The sequence below is a fragment of the Panthera leo genome, chromosome A1, assembly GCF_018350215.1.
Source record: "Panthera leo isolate Ple1 chromosome A1, P.leo_Ple1_pat1.1, whole genome shotgun sequence".
In the NCBI taxonomy this organism is placed as follows: domain Eukaryota; kingdom Metazoa; phylum Chordata; class Mammalia; order Carnivora; family Felidae; genus Panthera; species Panthera leo.
In genome coordinates this window covers 24123429-24150980 of record NC_056679.1, presented here as the reverse complement: position 1 = coordinate 24150980, position 27552 = coordinate 24123429, and the positions used below count along the sequence as shown (strand labels likewise).

Genomic DNA, 27552 nt, shown 5'->3' with positions numbered 1-27552 from the left:
TGTCAATTCTTTTGCCTCCTTTTATACCTGATTCTGTCAGGTGCCTTTTAGAAGCACACAAAACTAGTATTAGGAGGTCATTTTTAGGTTATTTTTTTTTACTATGAAGTCATGGGAGATGGTTCCTTATCATGTGAGCGACTCTGAGAATTATTTCCGGTGGGGGAAAATATTTTACATTTAGGCATATATAAGAATTCATCCCTCCCCAGGCCAGTCTTTGCAGCACAGAATAACAAGCTTAAATTTACTGGTTTCCTATAGATCCCTGACAGTCGATTCTGTGTTGTGAAAGAGTTCGTTTTTATTACAGTTATCATTGGCTAGATGTCAGCAATTATTTACTGAATATTTAAATGTTTTGCATTTACCTTGCAAAAGGGCAAAGCAACAATTTTCTTATAATGCTGAGCCAACTTGGCAGAGTAAAGCTCCCGGTCATTCAATCAAACACTAATCTAGGTATGCTATTATGGGATTTTGAAGATATAATGAAAGTCCCTAATCAACTGACTTTAAATAAGGAAGATTATCCTGGATAAAACGGAGGGCGCCACCTTATCAGGACTTAAAAACAAGGCTGAGGCTTGCTCCAGACAAGAAATCCCACCTGTGGGCAACTGCTTCAGCCCACAACTGTGGGGTCCCATCTTGCTCATGAACCTCCCTTCCTGCTGGCCTGCCTTATGGATTTTACACCTGCTTAGCCAGCCCCTACAATCACAGAAACCAACTCCTCATAAAAAAATCTCTTTGTATATCTCCTACTAGTTCTGCTTCTGATTAAATTTGCAGCTAATACAGCGATCTTAGAAGTACACAACTGCTTTTCTTTACAAAGGAGTTACCAAAAACATGCACAAATTCCGCGAATTAAGTGAACTTATTAGAGGACATGAGATTGTTTAGACTAGAACCATTTTGTGTGTAGCTCACTGTGGGACTCTAACTTGGCTACTGGTATTTCAGTAGCACTAATTTAAGAAATTCTAGTACAATCTAATTCACATTTAAATGGTGAATTTAAATGTGATTTGATAACTTTAAGAACCTGATGACTTCTTCGATTACCATATTAACATGCATTCTTATCAAGTGTTTAAAATGTATAATCTGTGTGAAACAGGTGAAAGGGATTAAGAGTACACTTATCTTGATGAGCACAGAGTAATATATGGACGTGATGAATCACTATATTACACACCTGAAATGAATACAATACTCTGTTAACTACAATGGAATGAAAAAAAAATGTATAATCTTCATGCTTCTCTAATAGAAAAATGTTTTTAAAATAATCTGGGGAGCCTGGGTGGTTCAGTCCATTAAGTATTCAACTTCAGCTCAGGTCATGATCTCAGTTTGTGAGTTTGGGTCCCCTGTCGGGCTCTCTGTTGTCAGCAGGGAGCCCTCTTCGAATCCCCTGTCTCCCTCTGTCTGTATCCTCCCCTGGTTTCTCTTCCCTCAAAATAAACATTAAAAAAATAAAATAAAATAGTCAGACTTCATCTATCATGTTTCAAAATGAGTTTATTCATATTAAGTTTGTAAAAGGAACACAATTTGGTATTTACAAAGAGACTGATTACTTTTCTTGGTGAGCTCACCAAGCTAAATTTCTGCATGTAACTACAGGAAAATATCTGTTTACAGAAACATACGAAGCAACTTTCCTTACATAGAGCTATTTTCAGATTGAGTCTTATTATTTAATTCTCGTCTCTTGAGAAATCCCAGAAACCAATGTCCACAAATCTGTTTGGCTTAATAGATAAGAAAAGAAGTCTCATTGGATTGGGTTTATGAAATCTGGCTTCTAATCTTAGCTGTCCCACAAATAACTGTGTAATGATGGAGAATTTACTTAATCTTTCTGAGCCTCATTCCTTACTCAACAACAAATAGTTACTAAATGCCTCCTAGAAGCCAAGTGGTTGGCAGATACTAGAGACAGAACAATAAACATAATGAAGACAGTCCATGCCTTCACAGACTTAAAGTCTGGAAAAGTGAAGGGTTTAGGCTAAATTACCTCTTAAACCAATTCCTGAGTTAACATTCTATGATTTAAATGCGATTATATTCATATTCTGTGGCCTGAGGTTAATACAATGATTTCCAAATGACCTTGAGAAAGCTGTAATGTATTAAATATTTCCCAACATTGGCAAAATAACTTTTAAATCAAAAGCAGGTTTTATATATTCATTCAGAAAGTGATTCAATTATGGAATGATGATTTTTAGCACTATGAAATCCAATGCATTGAAATCATTTTTCCCAGCAATTCTGTTTACTACAATTTTATAATCCTGAACAAATTTTCTTATCTGAAGTTTTTCATGCATTCAGGTATTTTGCATGATGTCTGATGTGATCAGTAATAAAGGTTGCAATGAAGTAGTAGCTATGATCATAACCCTAGAAGACAAAAGAGAGGAACATAATACTTTCCATTCAGAAACATCAAAGACATTAAACATATCTCTCATGTCATTTAATTATCTGTAAACAGTGAAAAAATTACAGTATAAGGAAGGCTTAGAGTCAAAATCAAGCTTAGGGGTGCCTGCAGGCCTCAGTCAGTTAAGCGTCCGACTCCTGATTTTGGCTCAGGTCATGATCTCATGGTTGTGAGATTGAGCCCTGTGTTGGGGCTCCCCACTGGCATGGAGTCTGCTTACGACTCTCTTTCCTTCTGTCCCTCTCCCCAGCTCATTCTCTTACTCACTCAAAAATAAATACATAAACGAACAAATAAAGTCAAGCTTATACTTGTACTTCAACATTTTCTCTGAACATCATAAGAACAGCAAAAATATGAAGAAAAATAAACATTCTGCATAGCTTAGTTTCTAGATGCTGTCATTACTATGCAAAGAGAGGAAATGACACATTAGTTAAATGTACAGGATATACAGGTGGTCCTATTAACAAGGGCTAAAAGAATCAGAATTTAAAGAAGTCAGAAACATAGGCAAGAAGTTTTGACTCACAGAAGAAACACATTAACATCGATAAGACGGAAAGTATTAAAACGCAAAATAAGCACACATAAACAATATAGAGAAAGAACAAAAAACATCCAATGGTCAAATGTTGTCTGGGAAGTTAAACACAGCCATCATAAAGTTTTGTTACAAATTCTACTTTCTACTCAATAAAAGTCTATCACATCATCATTTGAGGAAAAAGGAAAAATTCATTCAAACAGACATCCCTTAGCAATAAACCACACTGGGGAAAAAAGTCAGTAAACTGCTTAGAAAACAATCATGAAACTGAAAGAAAATGTAATTTTCTGCCAAGCAGTTGAGTTGAAACGGATCTCAAACTATCTGGTCAATTAAATCCACTGACAAAGGGGCACCTGGGTGGCTTAGTTCGCTAGGCATCCGGCTTCGGCTCAGGTCATGATCTCATGTTTCATAAATTCGAGCCCCAAGTAGAGCTCTTTGCTGTTCGTGCGGAGCCTGCTTCGGGTCCTCTGTCCCACCCCCTCTCTCTGCCCCTGCCCTGCTCTCTCTCTCACAAAAATAAACAAAAAAACTTAAAAATACCCCCACTGATACAGGTCAATGGAGAGGCAATGCCCCCAGGGGCATCTTGAATACAACAAGAGGCTTTCTAAAGGAAAAAGAAACAAAATTAAGCTGGGAAGAACCTAAGGGGGTTAAACAGCAGGTAATCTGGGGGCAGCCTCCCTTCCAAAACACAATGAACACGCAAGGTGAATACACCGAAAGGACATAAAAGTCTTAAGATTTTTAAGTTTTTTACTTAATCTTGTGAATGGTCTCTGATGGGAGAAAATGGGAATTTTCCTAAGCACTTAAGAACCAAAAAGAGCCCTAATAAAAATATCCCCTGGGTTTCAAGGAACAAGGCAAATCCCTCAGGTTTTAGCGAATCAGTCAACGTTCTCCATCTCTTACTTCCAGGAGTATGCGGGGCAGTTAATAAAGAGTTCTAGTTTAAAGTCATCAAAGCAATTCAAAAGCACTGTCTTCTATTTACTGTGGCCGAACCATAGAAGTGAGTCTGACAGGAACGTTGTCAAAATTGAGACTGACCTTTGGAATTACTTGGCTTCACATTTCTCAACGATCAGACGAGGCCCAGTTAATTCAATTTGGAGCTAAAGAACAATTTCTTATGTAGAGAAAGAAACGTGAAGAAAAGCATTTTCCATTCATGGAATTCTTGAATTGTTACCAGGTTAACCAGGCCCATGATTTGCAATCCACAAACCCTAGGGAATACAGTCCCAAGTAGTAGCTGCTGGTTTTTAACAGATGAAATGATGTATCTGATGGACAATAGGGACCGATGCAAGGGAATGGATGCCCCAAGCACTTGAGGAGCCAAGTCCCTACGGTGACTGCGTATGCTGTATTTTTATGCAGTTTCAAAGATGTTTAATGCCTTGCAGTTTCAAGCGCATAGTGGGTAGTCACTGTTACCATTGCTATTATTATTTATTAAATTATTATTATGACTATATTAGAGAAGTCCCAGGGTAAAACAAAGTTACAGTTTTGAGCTCTCAGGGGTGTACTGCCAAAACACAGTACGTTTTATCTAAAGTACGAAACCAGTGCCCTTGACTTCCATAATGATATTTTCACAGAAGATCCACCTTTACGAGAAAACAGAAAATGCCAGTGTGACAGAGCAAGAAAGAGTTAAAGGCAGGAGAACACATTTGAACTACTGGCATTCTGGTACACAGAAGATCCTTATATAACCTCAGCCAATTGTGTCATTCCTGACTAGTCATGATCTATTTATCAATACGATTAAATGGGGGTGGGTCCTTTCATCAAATTCTCTGAATCGCTCTGGTTTGTTAGGCGGCTTGCACAATTATATATATCCGGCGACACTTGAAAGAGCCTAGGTTTCCTCTTCTACCTCCCACTCTACATGGAAAAATCATCAGTAGCAAGACTCTCTCAGAGTATAAAAATAAATGAACACATTTCTTTCATTCTTCACTCGGCTCTCAAAAAAGCAGCAATGCTCCAGCAGCTATGATGAACATTTGTCCTAAAGGGCAGGGCTTTCCTACATATTTTCCAGACCCAATTAGAAAGGCGCACATATGAATTCCTGGGTTATTAAGTCTCTTCAGAATACAAAGAAGACTGTGGAGAAAAGGTGTTCACTTGTTTACTTAATAAGCAATGCCGAGAGTCTGTGCTGGGTAATCGTGCTGAGTATGAGGATACAGGGATGCCTGAGAGATCCCTGCACTTCTGGAATTCTGTGCCATGTTCTCACTGTTCTCTGACAGGCAGTGCACAGGCCAAAATCACCTATGAATCTTCAGAAAGGGCCTGGGACTTGAAGAGGTAGTATACAGCCTTGCTTCGATGTTGTTTCTGGAAGTTTCCATTAGGTCACTGAAATTTTTCCCTCACAGTGTAACTTTTTTAAAACTGAAAATTAGACAAATGAGGCTTCAGAGTAAAATCTGATCTTTGTATACTATCAGGACTCTGCTATCTAGTGCTTTTTCAATTTAGATTCACTGAAGCCAAAAACAGAAAAGGAAAAATTCTATGAGGTGACAATCATACAAATGCCTCTATGCACCACACTTAGCTCTCAACTTTTTTCTGACAGTACAGAGTATGTACAAAAAGACCCTGAGAGGGGTGCCTGGGTGGCTCAGTCGGTTAAGCGTCCGACTTCGGCTCAGGTCATGATCTCGCGGTCTGTGAGTTCGAGCCCTGCGTCGGGCTCTGGGCTGATGGCTCAGAGCCTGGAGCCTGCTTCCGATTCTGTGTCTCCCTCTCTCTCTGCCCCTCCCCCGTTCATGCTCTGTCTCTGTCTCAAAAATAAATAAAACGTTAAAAAAAAAATTAAAAAAAAAAGACCCTGAGATTTAACACCAAAAAGAAGTAAATAAATGAAGTTGGGTAAGGCATGTACATGATTCTAATAATTTTCTGCCTTTCTCCTCAGTTCACATACTTCTATATAGACCCCATTTTTTTCAGCTTACTTAATTCTTCACCACTCCCATTTCATAAAGAAATACAGTTATACTGTACTTACAAGCAAATGATAAAGCAGGTAAAAGTCTCGGACCTGAGGTCATCTGAAGTCAGTGGAAGCCAGCCTGAAAACCTGAAAGCAACTTCGCCGAAGCTATGCCCAGTCATGTCTACTCAGTCGCTCATTCAATTATAACAAGCCTAAACAAAACCTTCAGACTGTGGCCCTTGCCATAAGGAAATTGAATGAAAAACTGTGCCCGAGCTAAAGACTGTGACTGGTTATTTCAATACTTTCTCGCTTTCTTTTGTTTTCAGAATTGAATGTTTTGTCTTGACTCCTCATTAAATACACCCATCTATGTTTTTTACTTGTTTAGGCTATGAGCATTTCAGAAATAAAAAGTTTCTTTATTTTTTTCCCCCTCTAAGAATTTCATCAGTGTTTTACTTCTATGCTGTTTTTATAACACGCTCTATAGAGATTTTTCAGTCTCTGTTGGCAGGCTGAAACTCTGTTGGTGGTGGTAACAAAACAATTTCCTGGCACAGCCTCACAGGGGCAAGAAGAGGCATCCAACATTGCGAGTGCCAAGAAATCATTTGGAAAGAAACGGTTTGTTACGTTACTTATAGCTATGGTTAATACAGTTAAACGCATTACTTTACAGTCAAATCAGTATCTGGATTTCTCAAAGTTGGTTATTGATCTAAAACAGGCAATTTAAGTGATTAAATGTTTAAGTATTTTAACTAATCTAAGTAAACCCTATTACTTAAAGAGGGACACTCAGAGAGAAAAAGGTATATCCAATATATTGGTTTTTGACATATTTTTCCTCGTGTGTGTGTGTGTGTGTGTATATATATATATAATATGTTACACAGTATATTTATATAAATTGTTCACACGTTCAAAATATTAGGGAAATTAAAAAAAACAGGAAGATTGTTCAGATCTGTTGCATAAGTTAGACGGAGAGGAGGCTGTGCACAAGTTCTCCTCGTATTAACTAATTCCATCCCTCTGTTCCTCAGAAGCACTGCTTTCCCGTGCTTGGGATTGGTTAGACGGATGACAGGAGGTCAAGTATTTTCATTTCAAGTGACCTTGCTTCCAATCCTGGTTCTACTGTGAACTAGTTGTGAGACTTTAGATACGCAGGTTACTTTTCTGAGCCCGTAAAGTAGATGCACAGGAGCCATATTAGAAAACCCACAGCAAACGTCACACTAAATGGGGAAATACTGAAAGCTTTTCCTCTAAGATCAGGAACAAGACAAGGTACCTACCTCTGCCACTTCTATTCAACATAGTACTGAAGTCCTAGCTAGAGCAATTAGGCAAGAAACAGATATAAAAGGCATACAGATTGGAAAGAAAGAGGTAAAATTATCTCTGTTCATAGATGATATGCTCTTCTCTGTACAAAACCCTAAAGCCTCCAAAGTAGCAGGATACAAAAGCAACACACAAAAATCAGCTGCATTTCTCTATACTAGCAGTGAACAGTCTAGGAAGGAAATAATGAAAATGGCTGTATGATTCCACTTAGAGGAGGTACTGAGTAGTCAGATTTACAGAGAAAGGGGAATTATGGTTGCCAAGGGTTGGGTGCAGGGAAGAACGAAGATGTGGTGTTTAATGGGCATAAAGTTTCAATTTTACAAGATAAAAGGGTTATGAAGACGGATAGTGGTGATGGCTGAGCAACATTACGAATATATTTATTAGCAAAGACATGTACATTTGAAAATAATTAAGATGGCAAATTTTATGTATGGTATTCTGCCACAACAAAAAAGTTGAAAAAAATGAAAGAGCAAACAAACAAAAAAACAGATGGGAGAGGACAAGAATGGTCTCTCATGTGGTCACATAAAAATAAAATGACCTAATGCCGTGAAAACATTTGGTAAACTGCAATGTGCCACATTATACATTGATCTAGATGTATCTGGACATTTATCATCGTAATTACACGTTTTAGATCAATGTGTCTGACACAGTACCCTTGAACATGAATAAAAATGGTTTTAAAATCACAATCATTTCGGGGCACCTGGGTGGCTCAGTTGGTTGAGATCTGACTCTTGATTTTGGCTCAGGCCATGATCTCAGGGTCATGAGATAGAGCCCCACATTGGGCTCTGCACTGAGTGTGGGGCCTGCTTAAGATTCTCTCTTTCTGCCCCTCCCCCATGCACGTACGCACTCTCTCTCTCAAGAAAAATAAAACTTAAAATCACAATCACTGGGAATGCAAGCCGGTGCAGCCACTCTGGAAAACAGTATGGAGGTTCCTCAAAAAACTAAAAATAGAACTACCCTACGACCCAGCAATTGCACTACTAGGCATTTCTCCACGGGATACAGGTGTGCTGTTTCGAAGGGATACATGCACCCCCATGTTTATAGCAGCACTATCCACAATAGCCAAAGTATGGAAAGAGCCCAAATGTCCATCGAGGGATGAATGCATAAAGAAGATGTGGTATATATATATATATATATATATATATATATATATATATATATACACACACACACACACACAATGGAGTATTACTCGGCAATCAAAATGAATGACATCTTGCCATTTGCAACTACGTGGCTAGAACTGGAAGGTATTATGCTAAGTGTTATTAGTCAATCAGAGAAAGACAAAAATCATATGACTTCACTCATAGGAGGACTTTAAGAGACAAATCAGATGAACATAAGGGAAGGGAAACAAAAATAATATAAAAACAGGGAGGGGGACAAAACGTAACAGACTCACAAATATGGAGAACAAACAGAGGGTTACTGGAGGGGTTGTGGGAGTGGGATGGCCTAAATGGGTGAGGGGCACTAAGGAATCTACTCCTGAAATCACTGTTGCACTCTATGCTAACTTGGATGTAAATTTAAAAAAATAAAAAATAAAATCACAATCCCTTGTAATTTACAGTGTTCACTTTTCATCCTGAAATATTTTGTTTATATATTTCTAAGCTTATAAATAAGTAATTTTTTAAAAATAAAAACAGAATTCCTTTAATTATAACTGTATTAGCATAGAGTTAGGCGAGCAGTGGATAACCAAAAGTCATTTAGTCAAGGAAAACTTGCCAAGCAGCACAATGTTTAGGTTAGCACCTAACTCAAACTGTATAAAGTGCGGATGTGTGTGAGACCAATGGTTGACAGCCTCTGAGGTTAAGGTGTACACGAAGTGAAGAGTAATTAAGCTTATTCTTGTTATTTCCTGTGAGAACAGCCACATGTGTGTAAAGAAAGACATATCCAGTAATCTTGTTATTCACTGGTTCTACGGCCATACAAAAAATTATAAACACTTTTCACTGCCAAAGGCTTTCTTTTTTCTATGGAATTTGGTCTTAGATATCATTAATTTAATCAGAAGGCTTTCACATTAAGTATCTTACTATAATTTTAAAAATATCTTACTAGAGGTAGTTTTCCAAATTCTAAATATAAAGTATTACGGAATCTTGCCTTTTTTAAAAAGTTTTTTTGAAAGAGAGAGAGAGAGAGAGAGCGCATGTGAGTGGGGGAAGGGGCAGAGGGAGAGGAAGAGAATCTTAAGCAGGCCCCACGCCCAATCTCATGAACAACCATGAGATCATGACCTAAGCCAAAATCAAGAGTTGGATGCATAACTTACTGAGCCCCCCAGGAACCCCTGGATTTGCTTTTTTATAGTTACTTGGAACAAGTTGAGGTTTCTTGGGACTCACCTCTTGTAATCTAAAAACAACAGGGACTTTCTTTTCTGTACAGGCAGCAATGAAGTTATCAGGTAGTAACTGTCCATCTGAAAGGAACTGGTCATCTTTTCCTTGATCGATTAGTATGTCCAGCTGAGAACCTGGGTAGGACTTCACAAGATGGGTAGCATCATAAGCCTAGAAAAAGAAAAACACTGAAAAATAAATTTGAAAGTACCCAGAAAGATATTCTTCAGAAGATACCACAGTAGAACCAAATAGAAATTTAAAGTCATTTAAGCTCGAAGGCCTTTTAAATCAGAAAACACTTTTTACATTGGTTTGCCTGGTTTTTATTCACAAGATCTTCAGAATTCTATGTCCCAATTATAGCCTCTTTTCTACTTCCACGCAGTCCTGAGCCAGTGGCAAGAATTCTGAATCTCAGCATTTTTCATAGAATATAGCCTTTTCCCTTCTAAACCTTTGAGGTTTTTAATCATCTCTTAACTCCAAAAAAAAAAAAAAAAAAAAACAAAAAAAACCAAAAAACAAAAACAAAAAACCCCACATCGTATCTTTTCCTTTATGAATCCCACCACAAATTGACTCTTTGTTCTAACTCCCTTGTATCTTTTTCTATTTCCAGATATTCTTTGTTTCCAATAAACAGTCTGTTTTGTTGTCTTCTCTTTTTGGCTTTAGTACATTCAGCCTTCTCTTTTATGGTGTTGAATAGCACCAAATATCTGCTATCCCCATGAGCTTTCAGGAAGATTTAATTTAAATAATCTGAATCATATAAACAACTCCTCAAATTTATGATCTCAGGAGCTGCGACTAGTTAGAATTTTATATTTTATTATCCACTTTTAAGTATTCTTGATTATTCATATATATTCACTAGCCACAGTTTCCATGCACCAATCAAGACAAACAAAACCCCCAAGATTTCCCCTTCTAAAGTATCATGCTTTATTAAGACTTGCTTTCTTTAACCTTAAAGGAGAGAGTGGAAGGGGATCTATAAAGTCCAACTAGTTCTAAGTTCTGTGATTTCATAGTTCTGCATGGGCTCCTTATTCCAACAGTAAATTAAATAATAGCCTAAACACAACACAGTTAATGTAGTAAAATCTACTGTCACTTGGAGAAAAATTATAGATTCCTTTATTGGTTACCTGTGCCTTTACCTCTCCCTTCCTTTCTCCCAACCAGCTGGTCTTTTGCTCAATACTTCTATGAGACCCTAAGCCCCGTGTGGATGGGAAAGGTGATCACTTTTGTGACCTAAGGTCTCAGAACTCCACACAGACTCTGCACAGTGGCAAGGACTGCTAACACTGATGTATGTGCACTGTCAGCTCTCAAACTGCCTAATAGTAATCACGTTCTGCATTCTTCCACTGTAACAAAAATCTAAGCCTAAGCAAAACACGATTCTAATTTAGTGACTACAGGATTAAACCTCTGCTTTGTTAGAATTTCAATGACCAATCTTAAATAAAATTGAGATGCACGGGTGAATGACCTGGAACACACAACAGTAAGACAAAAAAGTTTTTCTCTTCCCCCCACTCAAGTATTTCCTACTTGTTCACATGCATAGGATGATGAGTACATTTGCAAAATATTCAGACTCTTGGTGAAGTTTGCAAATAGTCTATTTCTGCACAAAAGTCAAATGAGTCTCGAGAGAGAGCCATTTTTAATTTTCATTTTGAAGCATCTGCTCCCATGCTTCAAAAAGCAATCTTGCTATTGGGAATGTTCACATAGATGTACATTACACAATATCTATTTTTAAAGGCTTTTAAGTCTGGAATTGACTATCTCAATCTGAGAGATGCTGGATTTTGAAACAGATACATGAAACAATTAAAAGGCCGGGACTCATGGTTCCTGTTGTACAAATGAGCACAGGGTTAAGAGGCAAATCTAAATTTAGGGATAAAATGTGGTATTTTTTGGTAATGTTACTTAAGAAATAAACATGTAAATTAATCATTAGCAGAAAAAACATGTAGTCTCAGAATGTCTGCCACAATTCAATACAATGAGAAAAAGGCTTTTTTGTTATTATTATATGTATTTCCTTTTGTTAATTATTTTTAGCTCTGCATCTGTGAGTGAGCTAGGAATATAATGTCTGCGATATGTAGCTTTTTCACAAATTTGAAAACTTAAAAATGAACATTAAGACGGCCTTCCCAGTACCTACCTTCCATTTATTTTGATCTGTTCCCAAATATCCACTGAAGGCTTTTTTGCCCCAAGGACAGAGCACTGGGTTGCAAATTGGAGCAAATGCTGACACAGACTTCAGAAACAAAGGAAATTTAAAAACAAGTTATATTTTGCAAAATCAAACAGGAACACATATTTGCAACTTGCTTAAAAACTCAAAAGTTTATTTGCAACTTGCTTATAAACTCTGACTTGCCATGAAAACTACTTGTGAACAATTCTCTGTGAGTTATCATATGTGCTGGGACAGCAGGCCCTCTCCATGATACATCTCTCATGTGTTCAAGTAAGAGAGCTAATTAACCATAGGTGCCAACATAGTGGAAAGCAAAACATTACATTTCATTAAATAAAGCACAAATGCAAGTTTATGTTCAGACTTTCTACTCCTTTTTTCCACTTAAAATTAATTCGTAGTGATATAAAACAGTTCGTACCTACTTTTGTGAGGTTATTAAATCTGAGACACATTCTTTCTCTTTAAACAGGACCAAGAAAGCACTGAACAATGCCATTAAATGTGGCAGAATTTTAATACAACACAATTTTGGGTTCTAAGCAGTGTTGTTTTTCTTTTTTTTTTTTTTTTGAAAGTTTATTTTTTATTTGGGAAGAGGGGGAGGGAGAGGGAGAGAGAGCGAGAGAGTGAGAGCGCATGAGTATGTGAGCCAGGGTGGGGAGAGAGAATCCCAAGCCATCTCCTGTCAGCGTGGAGCTGGACACACAGGGCTTGATCTCACGAACTATGAGACACTTAACCGACCGCGCCCCCAGGCAGCCCCATGCAATGTTGTTTTTCACTGGGTAAGTGGCAGAGATGGAATCGCTCAGTTTCAGAGCACTTATCACTGTGTAGGTTTATCAAAGTCTAACGCTTTTTTTAAAGGACAAAAAGACAACTGAATTTGATTTTCTTCCTCAAACGTAATAAACGGATTGCCTTATGTACAAAAATATAAGACCATTTTATTTATTTATTTATTTATTTATTTATTTATTTATTTATTTATTAAAAACCCACTGCCAGGACTTGAATTAATTCAACTTTATACAGCAAAGCCTATTAAAAGAAAAATATTTGATGCCGCAATAAGAAGCTGCCGTAAGAAGTATTTTCACTTCTCAGTGGCACACCTGAAACGACTAAGAAGTTCCTTCTGGGGGAAGGAAATGGATTAAACAAATCTTGAGGTATCCGACAGCCCTGTGATTTTAAAGACAGAAGCAGTCCTGAGATTATGCCTGTTTCAACATTGCCTTTTGCAACACGATGGTATGCTGCTCTGCCAGTCAGACGTTCTACATAGGGTGGTCATTCCAACTTGGCTCGTTTAAACAACAAAAAAGTAAAGCTATACAGTTTCAAATAAATGAATGGAAAGACTGAGGATGTTATCTATCAGTTACGCTGCAATCCAATTTTCATCCAAGGCACTGAGAAGAAAGAATTCTTCACTTTCACAAATCATGAATATCTTCTTCTTCCCTCAGAACATTGAACTCAATTAACAAATATATTTCCTGGTAAAAATGTGATATATACTGCAATAGTAACAAGAATACGACTTGGGGGGGGAAAAAAAGCCGAGAAAGCTACAGTTTGAATAGAAGCAGTAGAAATTGCTTTATAATGTTTTTAGTAGACCAAATGTGATAGAATTCCTATACTTCTGATTCTGGAGCATATAATTTTGTGTTCAGTTTAATGCTCTTCCCCTACAGCTCATTCCCAACACTAGAAAAGTTTAGTCCCAGTACTAATAATAATATCCTACTATTGCTCTTTGTAAAGTGCTATTATGATATTATCCAAGAGAAATACTTGTCACTGGAAGCTTCGGTAATCTTACTTTGTACTTTCCAGGATTCTTCAGAGCACATATCAGAGCTCCGTGGCCTCCCATGGAGTGGCCAAAAATAGACATCCTTTGGGGGTCCACTGGAAAATTGGCATTTATGAGTTTGGGAAGCTAGAGAGAATTTAATAATATGACAGAAGGTATGAGAAGTTTAAACTTTTCCAAAGTTATATAAAATAATTACACAATCAATACTTCCAAATCTAGTCTTACAATAGTATGAACTAATAAAGATGGAAAAATAAAAATCTCAGGTAGACAAGGATTCTTAACGTAACACTGGAGAAAACATGGTACATCCTTCTAGGAAAGCAGCATAAAGAAAATGATGCAGAAAGAACCTTTAAAATGTCTAAAATTCACTTCTTGGCATCTATTCTAAGGGAAAAGTCCTTAGGGGGGAAAATGATACATAAAGACACTCAATGCAGTAAAACTTAATACAGTAAAAAATCTATGTAAATATATAAGTATCCTATATTACAAAAAAGTAAATTATGACACGTGATATAATATTATGAAATTATTAAGGTTATGTTACCAACAGAGTATTAGAAAATGTTTGTTTTATACAATTAAAAAAATGAACATGAAAAAAACTTTTATAATTCTAGGAAAACTAGTCATAGGAAAAAAGTCTGGAATATACCAAAACATAGTTGTTATTTGGGGTGCAGAATAATGGATGATTAAAATTTTGTATCATTGAGTTTTATGATGTACATATGCAAAATTTAGAAAAATGCATAAACTACACATAAATATTATTAACAGAAGCAGTGATTTAGCTACTTATTTATCCTTTCTAACTAAGCCTTGGTAAATCATTATAAAATATGTCTGAATGAACCGGCTGCCAGAGAAATGAAAAGTTTTTTTATATATTGTTTTCTTTGTATCCTCTGGGTAGTGTATAAAGGTGTCAATATAATTATTACCCTCTTTAAAAGTGTACTTAATGTTAACTTCAATTGTAATAAGACTATTGTACAAGTAAACTTTAGAATGTTCACTAAGATAATAAATATGTACCAAATAGATTCAATACTACCACACCCCAATTTAAAATTCTCAGGACTAGAAGGACTCTGTGTCCCAAACCAAACTATTGGCAATCGTCAGTTAATAAGTACAACAGAAATGAAATTACCTCCTCGGTTACATAAGAATACATTCTGTAGTTAGTTTTCCAAGGATCTTCAGTGGCGTCCACATAAAACCCAGCACCAGTGCCAAAGTCCCAGCTCTCATCTTCTCCTTTAATATTGCAGCCACCTATCAAGGGAAAACCCTGTGGTTTCACCTACTTCGTAGTGATAACCTGTATTTCGTAACACACTTTTAAATGAATCTGAAAGTTCATTTGCATCTGAGCTGATCACCAATTATTGCAGTTCTCTGCCTCTTAGGGCACATACTTCCTGGCCCTCTTGTCCCTCAATAGGGCCACGTGACTAGTTCTAGTCAATGAGGCAAGGGAGGGATTGCCCTTTCAGGCTGGAGAATTCACTGCCAAGGTGAGGCACACTGACATTCTTTGTGAATGAAATGTCCTCCAATGTATTCTTTAAAAAAAAAAAAAATTAAGTTTATTTATTTTTGAGAGAGACAGAGACAGAGTGTGAGCAGGGAAGGGGCAGAGAGACAGGGAGACACAGAATCCAAAGCAGGCTCCAGGCTCTAAGCTGTCAGCACAGATCCTGAACTCACAAACCATGAGAACATGACCTGAGCTGAAGTTGGTTGCTCAACCAACTGAGCCACCCAGGGCACCCCTATGTATTCTGAATATATGCTTCTTCACTGTTCACCTCTCAAAGGGCTTATATCCTCTATCCTTCTAAAATGTGCTGAGATTCCTTCTCTGATGACCCCTCCCCCATTACCAACACTTCTTTCCAAGGGAAGGGAGACAAGATGCTTGTGCTGAGTTCACTATCTCGCACTGAAAATGTCTCTTTATGTATTTTGGAATCACTTCCATCATGTTTCCCCTATTTATTCATCCCCCAATGGGATTTTCTTATAATCTTTTAAAATTTATTAGGTTTTATTTTATATACTTCTAGGTAGTTAAAAAGCCAACTGAGACTGTTAATAGAATTATGGTAATACGTAATTTCAGGGAAATGACCTCTTTGTAATACTTAGTTTACTCATCCAGGAACACGACATTTTTCCATTTATTAAAGACTTCGTTTATGACCTTTGGCATGTTTTGCAATTCTTTTAAAAAATAATTCTTCATATTTTTAAAGTTTATTCCTAGGCATTTAACATTTTTGATAGTACTCTGAATTACATTTTTTAAAAAGTAGGCTCCACACTCAGCATGGAGCCCAATGTGAGGCTTGGACTCATGACCCTGAGATCAAGACCTGAGCTGTGATCAAGAGATGGACACTTAACCAACACTTAGCCACCCAGGTGCCCCTGAATTAAATTTTTTATTACATTTCTAGTGAGACCTGTCTTGCTTTGGTGTATTATATGTGCTATGAAAGGAAATGCACTACTTCCTAAGGCCCGCCATTTATCTTCCAGATAGTTTTAGCTGCCATTTTTTTAAACATAATTTATCGTCAAACTGGCTTACATACAACACCCAGTGCTCATCCCAACAAGTGCCGTCCTCAATGCCTATCACCCATTCCCCCCACCCCCCCGCATCTGCCCTCAGTTTGTTCTATTTAAGAGTCTCTTGTGGTTTGCACCCCTCCCTCTGTTTGTAACTATTTTTCCCCTTCCCTTCCCCCATGGTTTAAATTCCACTCCCAGGGGTGCCTGGGTGGCTCAGTAGGTTAAGCATCCGACTTTGGCTCAGGTCAGTTCACAGGTTGGAGTTCCACGTCTGGCGCTAGCAGCTCAGAGCCTGGAGCCTGTTCGAATTCTGTGTCTCCCTCTCTTCTCTCTCTCTGCCCCTCCCCCGCTCACACTTTTTTTTTTTTTTTAATTTTTTTTAACGTTTATTTATTTTTGAGACAGAGAGAGACAGAGCATGAACGGGGGAGGGCCAGAGAGAGAGGGAGACACAGAATTGGAAGCAGGCTCCAGGCTCTGGGCCATCAGCCCAGAGCCCGATGCGGGGCTCGAACTCACGGACTGTGGGATCGTGACCTGAGCCAAAGTCGGCCGCTTAACCGACTGAGCCACCCAGGCGCCCCTCTGTCTCTCTCTTAAAAATAAGTACACTTTTAAAAAATTAAAGACAAGTAAATTCCTTTTCCTGACACTTCTAGGGTCACAAAGTAAGCTTTAATTCTGATGGACTGAGTTTTCAAATATTTGATATTTTCATTTCTTCAATGTAAGCATTCTAGTTATTTATATTAAAACGAATGCATATTTCACTGTATGATTGTTTGATGAAGAGAGGATGAAAAAAACCTAATTTTCATGTGACAAGGCAGTTTATCTTTGAAACAGAAAAACTTCTTATCCACCGTATGTTCTTTTGGCACTGGTGCCAATATGGTATATTAACCAAGTTGCTCAATCTCTGTTTTGAAGCGTCTTCATCTATAAAATGGGAATAGCAAAACTGTCTGTTCTTGTAAGAGTGATGTCATGAGTAAAATTCGCAATGAGGAAAATATATAGCACAGTCTTTTATAATCATGATTATCACCTGAAAGGTTGAGATAATAGCAAAAATATGAAATACATTGTATAGCGTTACACAACTTATACTTTAAAGATTCATATTTTTACAAAGAATATCTGGAACGAGAACACTTACGAGGGCTGGTATCTGGAGCAATGACGACAAGGCCATGTTCTGAGGCAGCTTGATGATAACCAGACTTTGATATGAAATTTTGTTCCGTGCAAGTTAAGCCTGCAGAAGAATAGATTATTTCATGCTATACTGTGGATAGCTGATAAGAGTTAATCCCTGTATGATATGGGAAAACGAGCTCACTTACTATCAATAAAAGGCTTTTTTTTAAAGAAATAATTCTAAAGAAGATAATAAAGTTCCCTTTCTTGTAAAATTTACAACAGTATTAATCAAGAACTGTCTTAGGTTAAATGCTCCCATAGCTGTCCTTTCAAAGTCACTCACTGAAGTTTTAATTACTGAAATCCTTAGGACCAGATGTATTTGGGAATCAGAATTTTTCAAACTGGAGAATGTTATATCAACCCCACTGGGGTGCTGTCAAACATGCCAATTAAATGTGTTACTATTCCTGCATTAAAACATAAATACAATAAGTCACCATAATACTATAAATAACTTATAATTTTTTTATATATGAGTAGTCCTCAGCTACAAAATTCTGCCTGATCATCTCTGTATTCTTCACTGATTTAAAAGAGAAATGGTCGCCATGTACCTTCCTTAAATTTTAGCCCCAGTTTTTACAGCTGTTTCTTCCATTTTTCCTAACTATCTAGCCTTTTCAGACATGTGATCGAAGAGATGACTGAATTTTCTTACTATAGGAGCCCAACACTATAATGACGTGAGAATGGCCAAGAATAAATTGGCAATAAATGACTGAGCTAAGTACTGCCCAACCTAACACACCTTTTCCCGTGTCCGATGCTAAATATTCCACTACATCTGATGATTAGCAACATCAAAGCTTACTAGTACGCATGACTCAGAATGAATTAACTATGGAACACTTTAATAGTTTCTATTTATCCCCTAACAGCCAGCACAGGGACTTATGAAATAGTTGCTAATGAAGATTAAATTCATAATTACAAGATACAAAGTTACAAGTGTCATGGTATAAAGCGTTATGGGAGTTTATGTTTAAAATGTGAGGACATACCTACTTTCACTAGTCATGGTGGAGTACAGCGTCCTTGTTTGTCTACCATGTTCCTTCCCAGTACGTCTTCCAGAGATTCTGGAGCCGTATCACGAAGGAGAGCTGCCCCAAATACTGCTAAAAGGTTAGCACTCTTGCTGACCTTAATGTAAATGTGTTTAGAGGCAAGGTAAAAAGAATGTCTGAAAAGGATTTCAGACAGGATCTCATTCTAAAGATGTTACTCAGCCACTCATTGCCTAACCAAAATTAGGCAAGTAAGCTGAATATTCTAAGTCTCAGTTCTTTCATTTGAAAAATGGGGATAATACTGCTTATGTTTATCTTATACTATGGCTGTGAGGATTAAATGTGGTAACATGTAAAAAGCCTTGAATTGTGCCTCAGACACAGTGCAGTGTCTTACGCTTAAGAAATGTCAATGTTTAGAGACCAGAGAAAAATTTGTTGTTTTCTAGTCAGAACACAAATTCCTTGATTAATGTAGGAGGGAATAAACTGTAGACTCCTAGAAGGGAAGATAATTCTACTAGCAGAATTACTCTCACAAGTATAAAGACGGTTACGAATTAATATCCACTAGATCAACTATATTTTCTATGAAGAGCTTTGAGGGTTTTTTTTGTTGGTTGACAGGTTTATTGAGGTAGAATTCAGATGCCATATAAGTATACAGCTCGACTGTTGGTATATTTACAATTATGGAACACTACCACTATCTAATTTTAGAACATTTCTATCACCCCAAAAAGAAACCCCATACCCATCTGTGGTCGCTCCTATTTTCACCCAACCCTCCCTCCACGGCCCTAGGTAATCACTTCCTGTCTTTATGGATTAGCTTATGCAAGGCATTTCATACATATGGAATTTAACAATATGTAGTCTCTTGTGAATGGCTTTTTTCACTTAGCAGGTTTTCAAGGTTCACCCATGTAGTATGTAGCATCTATAAAGACTGCATTACTTTTTGTTATTGAATTAATATTCCATTGTATGGACATACTACACTTATCATTTCATTAGTTGATGGACTATCGGTTTGTTTCCATTTTTTTTTTTTGCTATTTATAATAGCAAATGTATAATGTAATACTTGGACATTTATGTGCAAGTTTTTGTATGGACACATATTTTCTTTTTTTTTTATGTTTATTTATTCTTGAGAGACAGAGCATGAGAGCATGAGCAGGGGAGGGGCAGAGAGAGAGGGAGACACAGAATCAGAAGCAGGCTCCAGGCTCTGAGCTGCCAGCACAGAGCCCGATGCAGGGCTTGAACCCATGAGCCGTGACATCATGACCTGAGCTGAAGTCAGATGCTCTACCGCCCACCCAGGCACCCCTGGACACGTATTTTCAATTCTCTTGAGTATATGGCTATTCTGAAGGTCACCCTAGCTTGGGAAAGATGTAAACCACACCATCAGGACCATCTTTGACAATTTCAGTTTGGATGTTCTAATTTTAGTTAATTTGTTAACTTTGCAAATATAACAACTGACATAAATCCTTGTCAGTGTTTTCCTATTCAACCTACTTGGAAATAAACATCCTGAAAATTTTCTGCCATTATTTCTCAAGTATATTGATCAGACGATCTCACTTTTTTTAAAAGAAAATCAAGCATTGATTTCCAAGGTCTATCTGTTCTTCAGCCTCTCACTAAGGAAAGCGTGCTGTCATGTGATGTAAACAAAGATTCTAGTTTTTATACTCATAAAGCTCAGATGATAGGTCTTGACAGATTCAATTCTGCTTAGGAATTTAGGGCCTTATTATTATAGTACCTCTTACACAATACCCTCCTGGTACTTCTGATTTGGTTATCTTTCTTTCAGCCAAGAGACAGGTCTCCAGCAGCTGCCGCCAGAAAACAAAATGCGAAAAGAATAAGAGAAGGACTAAATCCAGTGCCAGGCTATGAGTCAGACAACTTGTTCACTCTGTCAAGGGATCTTGGGTAATGTATAACTTCTCTGGGCCTACAGAATAGTTATCTATTTTCTTTTTTTTGTTTGTTTTAATTTTTTTTTTTTTTACATTTATTTATTTTTGATAGGCAGAGAGAGAGAGAGAGAGCACAAGCAGGGGATGGGCAGAGAGAGAAGGAGACACAGAATTCGAAGCAGGCTCCAGGCTCCGAGCTGTCAGCACAGAGACCGACGCGGGGCTTGAACTCACAAACCACGAGATCGTGACCTGAGCTGAAGTCTGACGCTCAACCAACTGAGCCACCCAGGCGCCCCAGTTACCTATTTTCTAAGGTGGTCTTCAGCTATACAATACTGTTTCTAAAACAAACATGCAATTTTGTTCTTTCTTTTGCTTTTGGCAATACTTGTTGCTTTTCTAGCAAAATCAGATTGCTTTTTTCAAACACAGAAATGGGCCGCTGAGTTACAACCACACAGACACTTAATTTTTGCCTTTTATTTATTTACTTAAAAAATTTTTACCTTTTAAAATGAAATATGTATTTTCATTTTAAAAGACTGGTATTTGGGGATGATCCTTGATAAAACATATGTAAGTGGGAATTTATTAAAATCAAAGATATAACCAATTTTAAGGTAACAAAAAGAGCATTCTATGATATAATTTGATTTCTACAGAGTGTCTCCTTACAACGTTTGCTTCTAAAGATAAAATACCAACAACATCTTGTGAAATAAGTTAGCAGGGAGCTTCAAACTACTGGTGGCAAAGCCTTACTGTCTCATAATCCATCCTATAGTCTTTAATATTCACCACTGCTTAAGAAGCTTTAGTATTCTTTTGTGATTTCCCAAACTGTTGCCAGAGAAGATTGGTGGAGTCCAATTAAAACATTCTAGAGAAGGCTATAAAAAAGTTATTTGCTGGTAGTTTCTAAGTAGTGTATCGTGGGTGCTCTGGTGTTTTACCTAATATTGTTCTATTTGAGTGGTAAAATCTCCATAGACTTCCAAAATTCTTAGGTAGGTACAAGTTAAGTAATTTTTCTTTCTTTTTTAAAAATAATATTTATTTATTTATTTTTGAGAGAGAGAGAGAGAGAGAGAGAGAGAGAGAGAATGCACAGGGGAGTGGCAGGGAGAGAGAGGGAGAGAGAGTGAGAACGAGAGCAAGTGAAAGACTGATTCCCAAGCAGGCTCCACACCGTCAGTCCTGAGCCTGACACGGGGCTGTAACCCACGAACCGCGAGATCATGACCTGAGCCAAAGTCGGATGCTTAACCGACTGAGCCACCCAGGTGCCTGAATAAGTAACATTTCCAAGCTCTTGCCAATGAGTCCAGAATTTTACATTTTCTGTTAAATTACTTGGTTTAATTTTAAAAGAAGTGAAATAAATGTAATTCCATAGGGCTGAAGTTATTCTCAGGATAAAGTAAGAGTTGACTATAAGAGGCTCCTAAAGTCCTATAAATGGCTCAGAAAGCACACGAGGAAATCAAGATAAAAGAGTAAGATGAACCAGTTAAAAACAAAAAGAAACTCCTTCCAAAACTTAAATGCATAATACTCACCAGATAGCCAATACAGCGCAGGGCATTTTCCAGTTTCTGCCTTGGGTGGTAAGTAGATCGCGAATTTCATTTTGCAGTTCAGTTCAACACTGAAATTTTAACAGCCACAACAAAAAAATCAATACCTCAGACTGGTTAAGACAGAAACATAAAAATAAGTGTTTTAATGTACAAAATAAGTGATTCTACCAATATTTAAGGAACATAACTTGATCCTTAAAGAATGGGGCCAAATTAGCATACTGATCTATTAACCAACTTGAGTCTTTGCTGTGCATGGCATGTAAGTCACTTGGGGGATGGGGGAATAAATTAAAAGAATAAATGTAACATCCTCAATGTAGCACTAATATTACTAAAAGAGAAACTTTTTCTGTTTCTAAAGAAATGTATGAAATAACAAATCAGCTTTTATAAAAAATGAATTCTAAAGATCGTAAATTGCATTTTTGCTCATGGGCACTGAAATGTACCACATCTTTGTTTGTCACTCATATTGTATTATAATCACTAATATCACAAATGAGGTAATTTTGATAAGAACTATATGCATTTTTCTACGTAAACAGTAATTTTGTGCAACAGTGATCGTTCATGGGCCTATTAAGGAATCAAATAGAAGCAGGATGAAAGATATCTAAAATTAGATCTTCTTAGTTATTACCTGTCATGTTCAAAAACTTTCTGCAATCCTCCAAAGCACTTGTTACTGGAAATCTGTTTCAATGCCATTCTTCTCCTATTAGTAAAGATCAAGCTCATTCATTTCTACATTCATTCTTGAAAAATTTGAAAACTCATTTTCAGATAGATTATCAAACATGCAACTGTTTTCCACTTAGAATATTTTTTCACATGCTAATTTTCTCTGATAAATAATATTAAGAAACTGACTCACTTTCATGCACACAATTATACTTGTTATGCACTTTAGGAAACTTTAGTACTTTGGTATGTCATTATTAATTTGCCTAATTTATTAACAAGCTTTTTTTTTTTCTTTTTCTGGACTGCTCCAAATTCTTTTCAGAAAGAATTTTAATTATTTTATCTCCCTTTCGTTCTGCCCCTCCCTTGCTCATGTGCGCACTCTCTCTCTCTCAAAAATAAACATTAAAAATTTTTTTTTAAAAATTGCTAATAGTTTACCTGTCAACTCTAACAAAGGAATCAAAGAATTGGTATTACTGATTATGGCTGATTTTAAAATGGGAGGAGAATGATGTAACAATAACCATTTTGATAACAGTAAGTGAAAACATTTATTGAGCACTTACAGCGTGATCGCCACTCTGTGATATGCTCACCCCGATCAAATTCCTCGTCCCAGGAGAGTTTTTCTGAGAAAGCAATGTACAGCTTTTAGATCAACAATTTTCCTTTTAAAAACATTAGTGAATTAAAAGTGCAGCTTATCGTTGGGAGATTTTGAAGTTTGGTAATTCTTTTCTCTCCAATAAATCTTTTAAATGTCATAAATAGTTTTAAACTTAAATGTTAAAATACCACACATTATTAATTTTTAATGATACGAAAAAAGCTGGAAAAGCATCCTTACCATAAGTGCCTGCTGAGCAAAGAAGAACCTTCTGATTTGTATCTCTTGAGGAAGGTTCCCTCCCCCTCCTTATTACAGACCAGCCAAACACACTGAATAGAAAATCCTCAGAAACTGGAAACAGGTATTACCACTCTAGTTTTCTTCTCAATGAATATGTTCTACATAATTTCTACTGATATGCTGGGTTCTACAGTACGCTGATCAGTTGTGGTGTTAGGGTCACTCTAAAAAAATACTTAACAATAATCTTAAAAAGTTAATCTTGGAAATGTCTTTGCAAAATTAAAAAAAATTAGTTTAAATTCCATCTTTTAGTAATGTCCTCAGTAAATCCAAATACTTAGCTTTGCATTGGAAAGCTGGGATTTGAACCAGGAAGCCTGACAATAGGACGTCTACTCTACTGCTATGCTCTCCTTTCCTTGGAGGGTCTTTAAATACTCTCTTTATTAGACACTCTGAGATTGACTAATTTTATAGGATTAGGGTTTACAATTACAGAGACATTACCTTCTATCACAGGTGTATGCATTTAATCTATAAAAGATCAATTTTTAACAAAGTTTATAAATGTTATTAATTATTGACTATTAACTTCAGCTATTCTTATTCATGATCCTAACAAATAATACACTGACAAAGACAGATGTATAATTTTAGCATATATACATAAGAGCAAGGAATAAATTTTTTTGCTGAATTAGTCTATAAGGATGTCCTATTAAATTTAGTAAGGACTGTCTGCTTTCCCAGGCCATGGTACATCTAGTAGATAAGAGATAACTAATAATTATTTGTTGAATTAATGAATAACTTATTTTATTAACTTCAGACTACCAATTATATGCAAGTTTAAAAAAACTGTTTTTTAACATTTCTTTATTTTTGAGAGAGAGACAGACGGAGTGCAAGCAGGGGAGGGGCAGAGAGAGAGGGGGACACAGAATCTGAAGCAGGCTCTGGGCTCTGAGCAGTTGGCACAGAGCCCGACATGGGACTTGAACCCACAGACCACGCAAGATCATGACTGGAGCCAAAGTCAGACTCTTAACCAACTGAACCATCCAGGTGCCCCTCATCCAACTTTCAAAGTAACATATAAGAAATATAAATTTACCCGACCAAATGCTACTTGCCTTTTTGTCTGCACCAATCCTCGCCTCAGAGAGAACTCAAGATCCGGGTTCTCCTACTCCTGCCCCTTCTCCCTTTCCTTTTCTCTTCACACGCACTTGCCCTACCTCCCCATTCCCTATGTTTCTACCACATTTTCTAGGTGGAAGAATCAAATTCTGCATCTCTAGATCCAATCGTTCTCACACATTAGTGCCAGAATTTAAATGTCTTGCTGGACCCTTCTTCCAAGATATGTCACCTGTTAACAAAACTCAACACATCTGGGGCATCAGGGTAGCTCAGTAGGTTGGTTAACCATCTGACTCAATTTCGGCTCAGGTCATGATCTCACGGTTTGTGAGTTTCAGCCCCACATGGGGCTCTTCACAGTGCAGAGCCTGCTTGAGCAGAGCCTTCTACCTTTACCTCTATCTCTGCCCCTCCTGCTCTCTCTCTCTCTCTCAAAAAATAAATAAACTATTAAAAATTAAAAAAAAAAACCCTCAACACATCTAAAATGAAGCGTCTGTGTCCCACCTTCAAACCATTTTCTTTCCTTTGTTTGCCTCTCTTTTCATCCATGCCTGTCGATGTGTGAAATGTCTTAAAGTTACTCCTTTGAATTCTCACTGCTATCATCCTAATTATACACAAGAAATGAAAACTTAGGCTCCTGCTTTGTTTCTTTCTTGTATATCCCACTAAAATCAATCCTGCATGGAAGCCTAGGGCTTCAATACATGAATTTATTGCTTAATGGATACCTATACACATTACATATTCAGGCCTAACATGGCCTGCATGCAATTGCTGGTTATTTTGATTTATTTTTTATTTTTAAAAACTGTGATAAAAAACACATACCATAAAGTTTACTGCCTTAACTATTTTTAAGTGTATAATTCAGTTGTGGTAAGCATGTTCTATCAATTTTAAAAACATGGTTAGCCTGCCCACATTAACTAGCAGAAGAGAAATCTTGGCCATCTCCAGGCTGCTGCTACAGGTGTAGGGCTTATCCGACTCTCCTAGTGGTTGAAACCCACTAAGTTATTGAAACGAAAAATAATGCAACTAATTATATATATATTTTCAGGTTTGAGGCCATTAAAACTTCATAAAATTGAAACTATGAAGAAATGACAAAAGGTAAATAAAGACGAATAAAACTTTGGTTTATTTTGGTATATATATATAATACTTGCCCTACTTTGGTAATATACTTTGGTCACATTTTAACTGCGGTACTAAGCATAATCTCTTTTCCTTTATAAACATTCACATGGCTGGCCCACATATACATTTCTAATCCACCGTGGGAGGAAAAAATACAGCATCCACGAATTCCAAACACGTTAACTTCGCTCTCAAAATTGTCTTCAACGGTCCCACATTACTTTTTTGGCCTCACTTTCTATTACCTTAAATCAGTCAAACTCAATTATGCACAATCCTAGTACAGCCTGGATGTTTCCACTGGGTGGCTTTACTCAACGCTATGGTTTAACAATTTCAGAGTAGGTTCCGGGGCCACACTCTCCAGGTTAAAATTCCGGCTTCACCACGTATATCTAATATGTATAATATCTAATACGTTAGAATATTCGTGATTGCTCCCGAGACTAAATGAGTTAATTCACTACTGGTTGTGACACTGCTGACTATGATATGCATGCAAATGTTAGTTATTATTATTCCAGCAACTTTGAATGCCCTCCTTCAAGGTCCGCTCCAATGCCAGCTCCCGGGCAACGCCTTCAGGGGTGCCCTCCAGACCCCTCCAGAACTCGCAAAACATTTACGACACTAACAGACGTCCAAAGCGCTCGCTGACCCCTGAACGGGGCCCTTGGCGGGGTCACTAGCGCTTTGGGGTCTGTTTCTCTATAAACTGGGTACACATCTACCTCGTGCAGTAGAGATCGGGTCAAAGGGCGGGGAAAATCTATGCAAAATGGAAAGCGCTAAATAAACGTCGCGGAGACCGTAGGCCCGAGCACCCCATTCTTGGAAGTTCAGTGAAAGAAACGGATTCGGGACGAGGCCTGCGTCTGCAGCCAAGGTCCTGGCCTCGGTGCCCAGCGCTCGGCCTCCGGCCTCGGCTCGATCGCAGGCGGGATCCCGGCCGCAGTTTCCGCGTTCAAGCCTGCGGCGCCACTGGTCTCAACGTCCGCCCGGACCAGGCCCCGCCGCGTCGCGGGTGCAGTCCGAACGGCAGGCGAGCCGAGGACATTCAGGCCTCAGTCCAGACAGTCTTACCTCTCGGAATCACGGCGGCAAGGAAAGGGGGGGCCGCTGGAGCGCAAAGGCGGGGCCTCATCATGGCCGCCGGGGCCAACGTTTGGGGGAGCCCATCCTTGACCACGCCCCCGTCGGGCCCGCCCACTTACGGGTCTTTGCTCTTGTGTCCCTTCTCCCGCGCGGGGTCAAGCCACAGCCACGCCCCCTCGGCTCCGCCACACCGTCTCCGCCCTCCCTCACCGCGCGCTGCTCCGCCGCCCAGCTGTCGCGGGCTCCTCCTCCTGCTCCTCCTGGCCTAGCGTCCCTTCGTGAAGGACCAGCTCGTCCACCGACCCAGGTTGTTCCCGGAGGCCTGAGGTCTGGCCCCACTTAACTGGTGGAAAGGGTTTACACGTAGGCTTTGAAATTATTTAAAAACCAGGTTATATTAGGGAGTCTGGGAGCCCCCAGGCCCCCAAATCTTTCCAGTTCACCGTCCTGAGAGCTGGAGTTCAACAAGCGGCATTTTTATTAT

General features: G+C 38.0%; 1 protein-coding gene across 4 annotated transcripts; it reads right to left on the bottom strand.

The window, feature by feature from the left end:
• Nucleotides 1-1512: 1512 nt before the first annotated feature.
• ESD (esterase D) lies at nt 1513-27198 on the bottom strand. 4 transcript variants are annotated; one of them, XM_042918292.1, is made up of 10 exons: nt 27057-27197; nt 23398-23460; nt 22785-22859; nt 22121-22209; nt 17562-17660; nt 14973-15097; nt 13814-13933; nt 11938-12036; nt 9747-9914; nt 1513-2421 (listed from the first exon to the last, which is right to left on the bottom strand). In XM_042918292.1, exons 3-10 carry the CDS (start codon nt 22850-22852, stop codon nt 2341-2343), a joined length of 849 nt encoding a protein of 282 aa, XP_042774226.1. In that variant the 5' UTR covers nt 22853-22859; nt 23398-23460; nt 27057-27197; the 3' UTR covers nt 1513-2340. The 4 variants fall into 4 exon arrangements, with proteins under 4 accessions (XP_042774226.1, XP_042774316.1, XP_042774485.1 ...); XM_042918382.1 differs by lacking the exon at nt 27057-27197 and adding an exon at nt 26705-26995; XM_042918551.1 differs by lacking the exon at nt 22785-22859 and having other exon boundaries at nt 27057-27198.
• Between the last annotated feature and the right edge of the window lie 354 nt (nt 27199-27552).